Source organism: Siphateles boraxobius, unplaced genomic scaffold (genome assembly GCF_051911475.1).
Source record: "Siphateles boraxobius isolate OS27281-9 unplaced genomic scaffold, OSU_SipBor_1 68, whole genome shotgun sequence".
Classification (NCBI taxonomy): Eukaryota; Metazoa; Chordata; class Actinopteri; order Cypriniformes; family Leuciscidae; genus Siphateles; species Siphateles boraxobius.
Window position 1 is genome coordinate 3,276,559 of NW_027509195.1, and position 15,553 is coordinate 3,292,111.

The following is a 15,553-nucleotide window of genomic DNA, read 5'->3' on the forward strand; positions in this document are numbered from 1 at the left end:
CTTCAGTCAGTTCATGTTCATATTATTACCTCTCTGGTGCTGTTAGTCACTCCTCGCTTTTGCCAACCACTGGATTTGGAAGGTTTTTAGTTTAATCAAGTACTTATTTGGAGATTAGTTCTTATTTATGAAGCTAAATTTGAACCCAGGCTGATTAATCAGCTCAATTACATAAGGTTTAAGCATGCTATTTTCCACCATAAATTAGGGCGAGCATCAAGCAAACATGGTTCAGTCAAGGTAAATGAGCTGCTCTCGCTTTGATCACACTTGGTGTCTGAGTATCCAAGTGTGGTCTTATACATTAAAAAGTGCAATGTTAGCTGTGTTAACCGAACTCACTGATAAATCCTATTACCTCCTCAGCAAGTAAAATACCATGATGGGTTTCTGTTTTCCCTGACACTTCAGTCCCCAAATGGATGACACCGCGACAGTAGTTTGCCATAGCCCCAAAAAAATCAATACGCTTTTGAAATCTGCTCCAACATGCGTTACTGTGAAGCAAAAACGTCATGATTTATTGCTCGTGAAGTAGGCATCTGCAGTGAAAATATCATCCTTCGTGGCCTGAAGGTCTAGTCGTACTCTCGAAGCAAGACAGGGATGAGACCGCAAAGAGACACGGACGAGATGCTTTATAGTAGGCCTAGGCTATGTCTGAGCACTCAGGGCTTTATGAAAAGAAAAGAAAACAAGACCTTTTCACAAGATCATGCACATTTAAATGTGAATTTAGCAACTGTATATTACTGAGCTTGTTAGTTGCCTAGCAATTATATTTACAGTTATGTTTGAAACATTGCTTTCCCCCTTTTTTAAGTGCTAAATCGGTCTACAAAACTAAATGTAGTTCCACAAAGCAACACAAATGATCGTGTCTGAATATTTTGAAAGAATTTGCCTTTTGTGCAAAAGTCATGGAGATGAAAACAAAATTTTTGAGATTAAATCTCACTGAAGAAGAACTTTTGCATGCGGACATTTTAATCAAAACTCTAGACGGATAGTTGGTTGAATATAATACAAGATGTCATTGTCATGTGTAGCTACACTAAGAAAAAGACTGCCTAGATTTAATATTTCCCATATAAGCCTGTGGATTCTTTTTAGCCTATGTTTGCCAATGACTTTTCTGTAGGATTAAAACAAAGCAAAAACTTTTTTTTTTTTTTTTTTTTTTGCAGAATGCATGCATGCAAGCATGCAAGTAAGTAATTATATTTAGCAAAACAGCGCCACCCAGAGTGTGTGATGAGAATTACACCTACTGTTGCCGAATCAATAGATGGCACTATTGCACGAATATTCAGGTCGGTTTTAACAACTTGCGCTCTGAAGGAAGGTGAACTAAATAGATTTTATCAGCATTATCTTAAAGACCTCCACATGTATTTTGTGAAAGACAGGAAAATTGGTTATCTTGCTTTAATTCAAGCACCCTGTATAGCAAATCGTCAGAGTTTGCAGTGTAATCAAGCAGAAATTACCCGAGATAAGAGCCATAAGAGAAAAATACCATCCTCGAGCATTTGAAACTGTTAATTTAAGAAGTGCACTGTGGGCTCTGCAGATTTTTTAGGTTGATTTACTCATTCTAATGGGCCTTTAGGGAACTAATTGGATCTGGGAGCTCTATAAGACCTAAATCAAGCCCAAGCGCTTCAGATAACCAGAGAAGCAGTTAGCAGTTCTTCATCTGCAGAGAAATGGAGAGAGTATCAGAAAATCTCCTTTCACACTCAAATTCATATTCTTTCTCTGTATTTGTCATTTCACACAAAGCATTGGTCATGAGTGAGTGGCTGCATGGATGTGATGGATATATTGGCTGTGATTCAAGGCAGAGGATTTAATGCGTGGCGTGAGTCATCGGGTCACACAATAATTCAGCAGCTGTTTCCTCTTGCAGATGTAGAGGTTGCCAAGCATTAGCCCTTGGCAAGAATCTCTCCTTGACTGCTTGCATCTCTGTATTCACATTCATTCTGTATGTTACATTTGTCTTATTAATAATGGCATTGTACAGAACAACATTACATGTTTGTTTAAGAGAAAAAAGTTGGTTCCAAGAACGTTCTGGGAACGTTAGTTTTGGGTTCCCACTGAGAATGTTCCCAAACCATGTATTTGTTTGTTTTCGGATATCCAGGAAAGTTTTCGTTACGGAATAGAACAGGTTTTTTTTCAGGTTTGCAGAGCGTTCCCCTATTCTTCCGTAACGTTCCCTTACGTTATATTATTTACAGAGATCCCACCCTGCAAAAACTCATGGCACAATATCGTAGGTTATAAAACAAATAATCTGCAGACAATCTGCAGGGAACGTTCTTGGAAGGTTCTCTGTACCAGATAGCTAATGACATCATGGCCCCGTTGTGGTCCACATCTCCCACATTCTTCTGGACCACATACCGCATGGAATGACGGCAATGACTAAACTGGAGTGTGGCTGGCAATAGCATACATATCTGGGGCTCATCTGGGTCAACTATGGCTCAGTTCTGGCAGCGGCAGAGGTCACATGGGCCACACACAGCAACCCACACTAAAACCGGCTTGATGTTTGTGGACCAGATACGGCCAATATGATCTTTGCCGCTGTCAGAACTGAGCCGTAGTTGGCCCAGATGAGGCCCGGATATGTATGCTATCTGGGTTGGTTATAAAATAAATAACCTACAGGGAACATTCTTGGGAGTTTCTATTTAGGTTATTAAATAAATAGCCTGCAGGGAACGGGAAACATTATGGGAAGGTTCTCTTTATGTTGCCAAAAAAAAACCAGAACCTACAGAGAAAGTTCCTAGAACATTCTTATTTGGTTCTCCCCAAAAAACAAATGGGAACATTAGGGGAACGTTCTGTGTTTGCTGGGTAGGACCCAATATTAGTGGCCCCCATCCACTTACATATAGAACAGTGCAGCGTGAACTTTCTTCAAAACTTTTTTTTTTCAGAGTGTAAAGAAACACAGATGGGTTTGGAACTTGAGGGTGAGAAAATTATGACACTATTTAAATTTTGTTTTAGCTTTAAGGCATTAATTTACACTAACTAAGTGACAGTTCACACAATTTAAGTTGTTACATGTTTCCTTTTTTGTCTATCCTGTCATGCAGACTTCATGCAGACAATGGCTGTTAATTTTCACTATTAGTTGTTAGATGTGCTCTGTTGTCAGTTGATTTGTAATTTTTCCCTATACGCTTAATTCAACACAAGTGCTGATAACAACAGGAGAACACGGAGCAAAACATCTGCAGTCTCTTCACAGCTTTTTAACCAAATCAAGCAAATATGAAAAATATGGCCATTGTTTTTTTTTAACAGTTCATTTCTTTTAATACCAGACCAGAACATAATCACATAATTTAACATTTTTTTGATTGTTCATCTTTTTACTTGTGTCTCCAGGGTACATTAGCTATTTCTTATCAGCACTTGCGTTGAATGAGCCATGACAGGCACCTTCTTTATGCTGTGAATGTTTGCTTTGCCTTTTTATGCATGGTTCCAAAAGACATCATCATAATAACTATGCAGAACACTATTTTTTGGACTTCAAAATCGTTCATTTACAAGGTGAACTGTCAAATGGCCTGTCAGAGAATCCCATAAACCTAATAGGTTGAGATAAATGCAGTTTACCCACACATGCCTTTAAACAGTGCCCTTTACATCCCCTTTAATTAGGTGCTGAAAAATAACAATGTTAATGAATAGCGTTGTTCCTCGTAGCCTATGCCTAACAGAAAGTCTTTAATTATTGAGCACTCTTCCATCTTCCCTTTCCTCCAGCAAAAACAGCCAGCTGTCATGTAAGGCTCACAAGATTTACCTCCCAATCTTCAGGAGTTTGATAAGGCAGCCTCTAACAACACTTTTTCTGCCTTTTGACCCTGTGCTGGGAAATATATTAACACTGCTATATCTACACAGGGGGATCAGGCAAGTTCTGATGCTTTAGAAATGCAGCAGGCCTGATAAGAAGCAGTGCATTGCTGACATGAGCTTCCACAGCAGGCCACAAACTTCAATATCCAGCTGGCTTAAAGATATACTACTTTACACTATGTGATCTGTAAAGAAAACTGCATGCATTTTTTTGCGGAAGAACAATGTTTTGGTTGCGCTTCGGCTGTGCATGACTGCGGATTAATATGACCCTTTAAAATTGATAATGCTTTACAATTAACTCTGTTAGAGAGCTACATATGGCAATTTATCTGTTCAATAAGATGCCTTACTCATATGTTGAGTAATAACAACGCAATCTCTTTCGCCTCAAATCCCTTCTCGCTATCTCTGAATAGCCAAGCCAATGTTGATTCTTGTTTTATCACGAGTTTAAAACAGGTGATTCAAAATGATCCATGTCAAACTCTTTCTATATCGTTGTGACAACTAGCTATCCTATGCCACTCCCACACCATACAACTTTTCTCTCTTACAAATATGACGAGATACGCATGGACGACTGGCGTATACGTAATTTCCCATGAAAGCCAAAAATATGATCAGATATAAACACTCATATTAGGCTTATCATGAGAACCAGGGTAAAACAAAAACACCTTTGGAAGAAAGATTGATTATGTACTGAATCATTATTTAAATTTGCTTAATTTTGAATAACATCAAAAATAAGTTACATTAGTGTACCCTTAAACATGCTCTTATTCAGTGCGTATGCTGCAAAAAGGTGTGTAAATAGTTGTATCTTTTAAATAGCTAAAACATTTATGAAATATAACATAGAAACAAAAGTAAAATGTAAAACATGTTTTACATGCCAATAGATATTATTAATCAACTGAGAAAAAAAAACTCTTAATACACAAGGCAAAAACTTTGTCTTAATTTTTTTTTCATATAGGCCTAGCCTAGATATTCAAAGGTCAGTCAGATTTTATTTTTAAGAAGTTAATACTTTTATTTAGCAATGACACATTCAATTTATCAAAAGTGACAGTAACGACATTTACAAATGTTACAAAAGATTTATATTTGAAATAAATGCTGTTCTTTTGTGGTTTCTTCTTCAGCAAAATAAGTTTCCATAAAGATATTAAGCAGCATAAATGTTTTCACCATAGATAACAAAAAGAAATGAGCACAAAATCCACATATTAGAATGGTTTCTGAAGGATCATGCGACACTGAAGACAACAGTTAAACAGTATAATTGTAATAATATTTCACAATGTTAGAGTGATGACCTTATTTTTTTCCCCTGGCAATATATGACACAAACTCTCGTTTCAGCACTACGCTATTTTTAATTTTGTCATTTCATCTGAATATTAACATTTGTGAACATTTAGTAAGCCGAAACCATTTTGAGGTTAATTTATCTAATTTTGTGTATCTGGAAATTAGTGATGTTTTTTGTGTCTTTTTTTTAAAGAGGGATTTGTGGACACATTAATGTTTTTAGATTTGTGGAGTAAAAGTTATAGTAAAAAGATCAAATTAGACCATTGTGGTAAGATAAATGCAGACTTGGTGAGCATAAAAGACTTATTGAGACATTTTGTTTTAAGAAAATACAACTTTTATTCAGCAAGGAGACATTGAATTGATCAAAAGTGACAGTATAGCCATAACATTTCAAAAGATTTCTATTTCAGGTTAATGTATCATAGTTATCACAAAAATATGAATCAGCATCACTGATCTCATCTGCTACACAACACTGTATTTAATCGAGCACTCATGCACGCGCACACGCGCACACTGCTCTGCTTGTTGAGTGTTTACGGTAGCTCGCGCCTCTAGTCCTGAGTGAAACTCGTAGTTTATTCTCTCATTTCATCAGCGTGGGAACTGGGAAGACTGCTCTTTCCTTCTTTCGGAGTCGTTCTCGTACGTCACATCAAGATTATGGGCTTTGATTTAGACCGTTTTGAGGGTCCCGTGGACCCGGACTTAATCTGTAAACTGTGTGGGAAAGTTTTAGAGGATCCTCTCAGCACTCCGTGTGGACATGTCTTCTGCGCCGCGTGCGCACTACAGTGGCTCTCCAAAACCAGCAGCTGCCCTCTCCTGTGCCAAAAGATCACCACCAAAGAGCTGAACCACGTCCTGCCCCTAAAAAACCTCATTCACAAGCTGGACGCCAAATGCGACCACCGTGAACGAGGCTGCAACCGGGTGATGAAGCTCCGTGATCTTTCAGAGCACGCGGAGATGTGCGACTTCTCTCCGGTCAGATGCAGGAATGAAGGATGCGACGCGGTGCTAATCCTGAAGGATGTGGCTTCACACATGCGGGAGAGATGCGAGCACAGGGCGGTGGAGGTCTGTAAGGGTGGATGTGGACTCGCGCTGAGCCTCACGGAGAGGTCGGAGGACCACAGCTGTCTTCAAGCACTTAAGACACACAACTGTCTCCTCCAAACCAAAGCGCAGAGTCTGGAGGAAGAGCTGAAGTGTCAGTACCTGAGCTTCAGTAAGAGAGAGAGGTCTCTCCTGTCCAAACTCTCCGCGCTCCACTGCGAGCTGCGCATCACAGCGCTCACATTCCAGAAGAAAATCACCGAGTACAAGAGCAGGATTGACTCGCTGTCAAACAGATGCCTGTTGCCTCTTGATAAGGTCTGTAGCCTATATCGTGATATGCTGTGAATGTTGTGAACAACACTGTAAAAAATACAAAAAACAGACGTCTAAATCTTGAAGATTACGTTTAAATTTGTAAGTCAAATCAAAGTGGAAACCTGCTGTGAAGTTTATTACCTTTTCGCTTTGAATTTAATTACGGATCAAGAAACTCTTAAACCCCTTAAAACAAGTCCTATATGAAACAAAATTAAATGGGTGGAAACAAAGATATCGTCATAATGCGATGTGAATATTTTGACAGCGAGACCATGGGATCCCTCAAAAGTGCAGATTAATAACGAATAATGATGACAAGGCCTATTAATGTTTTGAGGAAAGCAAAGAAAAGAGTATTTCTTTTGAAATATGGAATTGTATCCAAAGCAAAAAGCCATCTTTGGATTTACAACATGTAGGCTATTATAGTTAATGGCTTTCATATCATTTCTGAAAACAAATGTAAACACAGGCCTACAAGTATTTCCAAACTATCTGAATGGCGGAGGGAAATTGCAGTTAAAGGGTTAGTTCACCCCAAAATGAAAATTATCCCATAATTTACTCAACCTCGAGCCATGTGTATATGACTTTCGTCTTTCAGCCAAACCCAATCGGAGTTATTAAATAGTATCCTGGCTCTTCCCAGCTTTGTAATGGCATTGAATAGAGTTTTTGAATCTCGATAAAGTGTATCCATCCATCATTAAATAAACCATACAGGCATTTTGAAGTGAAGTGATGGGCTTTTGCAAAAAATAAATAATTATATTTACAACTTTATAAACTACAATCACCAGTTACAACAGCTGTGCGCACGTTCACAGGATGTTAGGTAGTTACATGGTTTTTGCAAGAGCCGCCTATTCTATTATATATATATATTTTGTATATATATATACAAAAACCCATTGCTTCGCTTCAGAAGGCAGTTATTGAGGCATTTGTGAATTACTTTTATGATTGATGGATGGACTTTTTTGGCCTTCAAAATCCAAATTACCATTCACTCCCATTATAAAGCTTGAAAGAGCCAGGATATTTTTTTATATAACTCTGATTGTGTTTGGCTGAAAGAAGAAAGTCATATACACCTAGGATGGCTTGAGGGTGAGTAAATTATCGGATCATTTTTATTTTCGGGTGAACTATTCCTTTAATATATTGTATAATATTAACACTTGCCTCAAGAGCTACAACAGAAATATGAATTTGTTTCAGATTTTATGGGATGACATATTGGGGCCTGTATAACCAAATATTTTTCTGAAGTTAGCATTAGCATACAAAAATCTGCTTTTTACCTTAAAATAACCAACATAATTAAATCGATGGTACAATAGAAAGCCACATGATGAATCAGTTCATCTTCTGTCCATAAACCATGACCAATACGCATATATAGACGTTTACAGGGTCACACAAAGACTAAAGAGCATTAGAATAACACACAACACTAAAATAATGCAATAAACATAACAGAAAATGCAACACAAAACACTCTAATGTGCATTATTGATAGAATAAATGAGATTAAGCTAAATAATTTATATAAAATATAATCACGTGATGTGTCACATAGGGACATCTGTTTTTTCTGCATTTCTACATTTGTTTTTCCTGTAAAGATACAAAACATATTTACAATGTATACAGTAGGATTCTACTGAAGATTCTACTACAAAACAACTTCTGGAAGCCTCTGATTTTACATTTCTCATTACTCTCCCTTCACTTAAAACACTTCACTGCCATCAAGACAGCATTGCCAGTTCGTTTTCATGTCAGTTTAAAGCATTCACACTTGAATGATCTAGATCTGAACAAAAGAAACAAAACTCGAACGTCTTCATTCTGTATTCAGATGCATAATTATGGTGTCTCTCATCTAATGCAAGCAATCTGAGTGGCATTCTGAGTGGATAGTCTGTGAAACCAACAAACTTAAGACATAAGTCTAATTGAATTGACATGAGGCATGTCTTGTGGACTTCAGGGACATAATACGTTAACAAAAAGAGTCCGTTCTTGTTCTCTCGGCTCGCTGTGGTTGAGTCAGACTCTAATCAAGAGCTCATGATGTTTCTCTCACTCATTGTGACAGATTTCCGCCTGCAGCTGCTGTTTCAGCAGGGGATGTCACTGCTAGGACTCTTTGAAAGACAACTCACTTAAGTTCAGATATTTTAAGGCTATCTTAAGTCTGTCATTCTTGAAAAAGTCAAAGTCCTTGCCTTGATTTTCACTTGTGCACTTCTGCTTCATGACAGCTGATCCAACCCAGCTGCTGAGACATTTTGATGTCCGTCATAAAACAGTAAATATGGATTTATTTCTACTTAAGAAATATCACTGCAATTAAATATGGAATTACATTTTTAAAAAAGTTGAACAATACCCAATCCTTGGGTACAAAATAAACCTTTTTCCACACCTGCTGCTAAAACAAATTTCCCATCCATAAAACTACCAGATATTTGCATTTTCAACCTGATATGAAAGGAAATAAGTCTGGTTTAATTCTTCTGCATACTTCACTGTGTTGTGACTGTGATATACACCTGGCCACATGTTCATAAATTATTTTTAGACATATAGTACCTTTACTGTGATTTTGCCAGGTGTCTCTGAGGGTGCGATCTGTCTTCACTGCTTGATATATGAAAATACCCTGAATCTCATGTGGCTTTGCCGTTTCATTGGGTAACTAATGGAGAGAGCCCCACTTCTTAGGGGAGAGATGGTTAGTGTGGTCAGTGAAGCTGTGTTGAAACCTGCTGTATAGCAGTCTGTTGCAGCGTCTGAAATATGTCTTCTTTTCTGATTCTCTCTTTCTGTCCTATCCCAGGGAGAAGATACAAGGAGCCTTAAAGTCACCCTACACAGAACATCAGGATCTCTTGGATTCAGTATCATCGGAGGAAGATTGTGTGAGGTGTGTAAGCTTACTTTGTAAAGAACCTTGTATAATATGGTTTTTAATCATCATTTTCTTTATTCCGTCCGTGAAACATAAAAGCAGATATTTAGCATTATGTTCAAGTTGCTTATTTCCATACAATGGAAATTAATGGGCAAAAGAAGCTGTCGAGCTAAAAAAAAAAAATCTGAAATGTACATTACGTATTTATATATTCATATAATGTATATTATACGTATATATACATTTAATATACATATATATTAGGGCTGCAACGATACACCAAACCCACGATTCGGTTCGTATCACGATTTTTGACTCACGATTCGATACAAACCTCGATACTTGGAGGAGAGAAAAAAAGAGAGATTTTAAGGGGAAAAAATATATTTTTATAAAATAACATTTGAAAAACTTTAAGGTAAATCTTCTATAAATATTTGTGAGTCTTCATTTTCTTTTGTGTGCCTACTCCAGTTCTTGTTAAAACTCACTAGATATGTTTATCCTGTGCAGTTTGGGAACTTTTTGTGTGAAATCATATTTAGTTTGTCCATCAAAAGCGCGCTTTCACTTTTGAGCGTTAACAGTGCAGCAAAAATAGACTCGGCGCCAAAACCCCCGCTTCATTGCTGCTCACGCAACGCTCCTGCTTGACGCTCACGCGCTGGTCCCGGTGTGAATGCACTCATTGATTAACATGCACGCCGAAAAAAATACGCTTGCGGTGTGAAACGTCCTCTACGGGTAAAATTTAAGAATTTATCCTCTAATAGTATATTATATAGTGGCTATATATATCTGTCTATATATATATATATATATATATATATATATATATATATATAGATGACAGAAAAAGAATGATAATGCTATGAAAAATATGTAAAGTGTAAAGTTAGTCTTTTAACTCAACCAACCCCTCCATTGTAAGAAAGAAAAACAAAACCAGCAACTAAGCCACATGTAAAAAATATAATTGCAGATTGCACTATTTGAGCTCCACACATTTCTCTCGAGTACACTGTGTGAAATGCGAGCGTGGGAGCCATTCAATTCTCACATAGATTGTGTCCAAGTGGAGAGGAGAGAGCAAGCTGTGGGTTTGGCTTTCACTCACATCACATTCTCTTCTCTAATCTAGTGGAGATTCACCCCAGGCTGTTTACCACCTGTTCACTCCTAATGGACAGCCACAGTTAACCTGTTTTTCATGCAAGTTTATCCTTGCTGTACATATATTTATGCATAGAGACCGTGCCCTTGAGTCAGGCTCATGCTCCATTCAGAATTTAATTGAATGCCTTCTACATTTTAATTTAATTCCCAGAATGTGCTAATTTACGGAGCCAAACAAAATGAAGGGGTGTACAAGATAAAAACAGAAAAGACCTTGAACATTTTGTTTGACTAATTATAGTCTTCAGTTGTGTAACTGTTACATTTCGTTGAATTAATAAAAAATAAATCGACATACCACTTAAACTAATTTTTTTTTGCTTTGTTTTGTTTCGAAGGCCAATATTTGAATAGTAGTTCTCTTCTAATTATGTAATGATGGCAAAGCTGCTTGTTTTCGAACTTCTTTAATGACAGAAACTGAGTATTGATATATTAAAGTGCCCCTATTATGCTATTTTAAAGTTTCCTAATGTTGTTTTGGAGTTTCCTACAACAGTTTTACATGCATCAAAGGTTAAAAAAAACTGTTTAATTTCCTCATAATATACATTTGCACATTACCACATTTTCATGATTCTCAAACGACTCATCAGATGAATCAATCTCTCTAAATCCCTCCTTTCCGTGAGCTACTCTGCTCTGATTTGCCAGACAGCTCAGCCTGTTGTGATTGGTCTGCTCTGATTGGCCAGACAGCTCAGCCTGTTGTGATTGGTCTACTCTGCTCTGATTGGCCAGACAGCTCAGCCTGTTGTGATTAGTCTACCGCGTACAGCGGGCGTGTCGAAAACAAAAACAGCCATTGCCACAACAACATCAGTTCTGCGTGTCCTGAGGCTTCCTACAGCGTAAACTAAACACAGTAACGGACAGTGACGTCGATTTTATTTCAATGCGAGCGCGAGTCCGATGATGAAACATTGGAAGAACTATTCATTCAACCCGAATCTCCATCACAAGGACGACTCGAGCAGGACGTTTCTTAGTGATACGCTACTTAGTTTGAGGGACATTATGAGATTTTGCAACTGTAATTCCTCACCATCAGCATTAACAAGTGCATGTCCATCAACAAACCGATTATTTTGCTTGTACTCATTTATTTACTGAAAAATAATTATTTATTTTTCTAATATATTGCGGTGAACACGTGGAAACTGTATCAATGTATACATTAGCCGAGCTCTAGTGTGAATGACTGATGTAACATAAACGTTGGTAAAACAAATCTTGCTCCATGCTTAATCTTTCCTCAAAGTAGTGAGAACAACAGCCAATCTGCATTAATAGACACAGTTATAGGTAATAGTGGTCCACAACTGATTAGCAGAAGTATTAATAATGTGAGTTAACCAGTTACAAGGAGACCTACACAATATAAAACTCAAAACTAAGGATTTTGAACACCATCTTACAAGAGCAAGCGGTTTGCAAATCCTGCATTGAACTCCGAGATCTGAGAAGCAGTCGTCCGTAAAATAAAGGGAACACAGCAAAAGTTTAGGACACAGATTCTTCACATGCTCGTCCTTGGGCAGTGGGAAAAAACTGGCTTTACCTTCACATTGTAGAGCACAGCACATCTCGACATGATGCTATCCAGTATCCACAGGAGTCAGCTACAGATTTAAGGTTCAAGTTTTCCTGGTGTCTGCTTGCGCAAAAAGTGGGCGGGCAAAAAGCTAATGTTTCGTCTTGACGTCACAATGAAACTGTAACGTTTCTGGGCTGTAGAAAGCGCACGTTGAAGCATACGCAGAAAAACAAGGTATTTAATTGTAAATACTGGGGACGGACTGGAACCTGGGGACTTTGGCCATGGACACCATGGTGTCGCAGAAGGGGGGAGGAGCCAGGGTGGAGTCTGAGTTGACGGGCCGGATGACACTCGGGAGCCAATCAACGGCGGCAAAACTGTGGGAAGCTGAGGATCCCGTGGAGCTGAGTGGCTGACGGACCATGGCGACACCGTAGACCTGGAAGACGGTAGCTGAGCCGCTTATCTGCGGGACTGAGGCGGTGACGTGGGGATGGATGACAGGGGTGACGATGTGGTGAGGGAGGCCGACGGCGAGGTCAGAGGAAGGGAGGAGTCCAGGGGTGCCGAAGGGGTGCAGGGTGAGGGTGCACCCCAAATCCCGGAAGTCCATGGCTGCCACTGGGCGTCGACCGCTGAAGGCCGACCTGGAGTGTCGAGCGAGCCCAGCGGAGCTTCTGGCCAGACGGACCGCAGAGGCAATGAAGGAGTGGTGGGTTGAGGTAAGGGTGACGGGCTGGCAGGACGAGGTGGTGGTGTGGGCCTGGAGGCCCGAGGTGCAGCCGGGGACTCTGCCTCTAGAGGAACTGGTGATAGGGTAGCTCGAGGCATGGAGGATGAGCCGCGTGGAGGATGAGCCGCACGGAGTGAGAGGCGGTGGCAGAGCCGAGGAGCTACACAACACCAGTGGTGCCGACGGATCCAGGGGGCTGGTCGTGACCAGCGATGGAGATGGGATAAGAATGACAGGCAGGGATGAGTACGGATGAATTCCGGACGGGACCGGCGAAGAAGATGATGTAAGGGTGGGGAATTGGGTGGGAATAGGATCCGCGGACCACTGGTCTGTTAGGTTGTAGTCCGCTCCTGGCTCTGCGATGGACTGACCCGCCTGCATCGACTCCAGGGCTGGTTCAGGAACAACCAGAGTGGGCGCCTCGGGCTTGCTGGCTGTGAGGGAGAGGTCGCCATTCCAGATCATCCAGGCCAGGTAATCCATATAGGGCCTGCTCTCCGGGTAGAGGAGAAGCTGCAGCGTGAGTGAGTCCATCAAGTTCATCTTTGTTTGGTTGGTTTTTATGTAACGTTTCTGGGCTGTAGAAAGCTCACGACGAAGGATGTGCAGTAAAACAAGGTATTTAATAGTAAACTCGGAAGTAACATACACGTTCACACAAACAATAACCGACAAGGGATAGAACAGAACAGGGAGTATAAATACACAGGGTGAAATGTGGAAACTAACTAGACACAGGTATAGGAAGATTAACTAATCAGGGATTAACAAGAACAGGTGCAGACAAGACAGAACACTCGTTTAAAAAAAACTATTAATTTCATTGACTCAGAGTCGACTCTTACTTTTGAAAGACAATAATATACGGTGCACTTTCAGATTTAAAACTTTGCAGGATGTTTTCATTCACTTAGAGCTATGTTACACACTACATGAAAGGTCATTTTCAAAAATCCATAATAGGGGCACTTTAAATGAATGAACTACAACTCATGTCAATTGAATATAGTTTCAAGAAATGTAAAAAATAGTTAATAGCTTTTTAATTATTAGCTATTGATCTAAAAGTAATTGGCAGTTGTTTCTTTTTTACCATTAATAGTTTAGACATACCATAATCCTCTCTGGTCACCACCTGTGCACACTCCACAATCACCACTCCTGTCTGCCATCAATTCCTCTATAAAGACCAACACCAAACACACATACTTTGTCCGGTCACGTTTACACATAGCGTTTGTTTATCTTGTTTTGTATTACCTTCTGAGTGGATTATTAAAGACGTTATACCTGATCTTCATCTTCATCGTGTTTCCTGCAACCGTTGGTGACAGTCGTAAGGAAAGAATATCTACAATACATTGATTTCTTGAATTGACATTTAAGCTATCCTTTAGTTAATAACTGTGTCCCTTAAAACTCATCTTTGATCACCAAAATGGCATATTTAAAAGTTGTTTTCCTGTGAAATATTTTCCATGCCTTAAATTAGCTTGAATGTAACTCTACACCAGGGGTCGGCAACCTAAGGCACGCGTGCCAACACTGGCACGCGGAGGGTTAATCGCTGGCACACAAGCAAGCGCGAGAGGGGTGTATGTATTTCATTCAAATAAAGTAGCCTACCTCCCACCTATATACAGATCTACATATTGATGTAATAATTCCTTGTAGTAACAACTTGTTTTATTAAGTTAGGAGTTATTAATATTATTAAAGTGTGAGTATTAAACTGCACAAGTCAATGAAAGCGTGCAGCTCTAACAAACCATTGGTCAGAGTGGTCGCGCTGACCACTGCGCATCAGCGCAAACAACTTATCCTGACACCTTATGGCACAGTGATGAACTCGGAAACTTAAAAATGGCACTTTATGACAAATAGGTTGCCGACCCCTGCTCTACACCCTTGCCTCATTCAGTAACCATGAATATGCAAATGAGCCCCGCCTCCCTTCACTCACTTATACAGTGTCGTATACCAGTCGATGTATCAGAATGGTAATGCGTTTTATGTATTGCTCTCTACGTTTGACACATAACAGTAATTAATATGATTAGCCCTTGGCTTGACTGTTATCAAACAGCTAACAATGTGTTGCTAATGTTACACAAACCATGTTCCCGTTCACCATCTCAGATTCAGACAGAGTCGTTCTGAAAATCAGCATCCTTAGAAACGCTTTGATCAAACTTAAAACGTCAGTGGAGAAAGGCATATAGTTCATCATAACATCGTAATATACATCATATACATAATTCACCCGCTATATTGCAAAATGTACCCGATTTTTCATATCCACAGAAAAATATACCGGGATAACCTGGCTTTTCTTGAGACTTAACCACCTAAGAGTGGTCATAGTTAATGACACGCTAAAGCCTGCCAGCACATTGAAGAACTGCCGCAAATAAACATTGGCGATTTCCACGTATTTGAGACTGTCTATTTTTCACTGCAGAGAAAATTGGTACAGAAAATACCAATTTGCACATGGTTTGTCTTAAAGCATATTAAAAACACCACATCAACATTAAAAACTTGATTTTCACCTTTAAAGTGTAACTTTCCTCAT

The 15,553-nt window shown here is 39.3% G+C and overlaps 1 protein-coding gene across 2 annotated transcripts in view; it reads left to right on the forward strand.

The window, feature by feature from the left end:
- Nucleotides 1-5,732: 5,732 nt before the first annotated feature.
- The window catches only part of pdzrn3a (PDZ domain containing RING finger 3a), a 58,926-nt gene continuing 49,105 nt past the window's right edge, over nt 5,733-15,553 (forward strand). Inside the window, exons 1-2 of one of the 2 annotated variants that reach the window (XM_077214096.1) lie at nt 5,733-6,600; nt 9,452-9,538. In XM_077214096.1, the coding sequence (XP_077070211.1) occupies nt 5,887-6,600; nt 9,452-9,538 (801 nt within the window). In that variant the 5' untranslated portion in view covers nt 5,733-5,886. The remainder of the gene's footprint in view (nt 6,601-9,451; nt 9,539-15,553) is intronic. The other variant, XM_077214097.1, reaches the window with a different exon arrangement.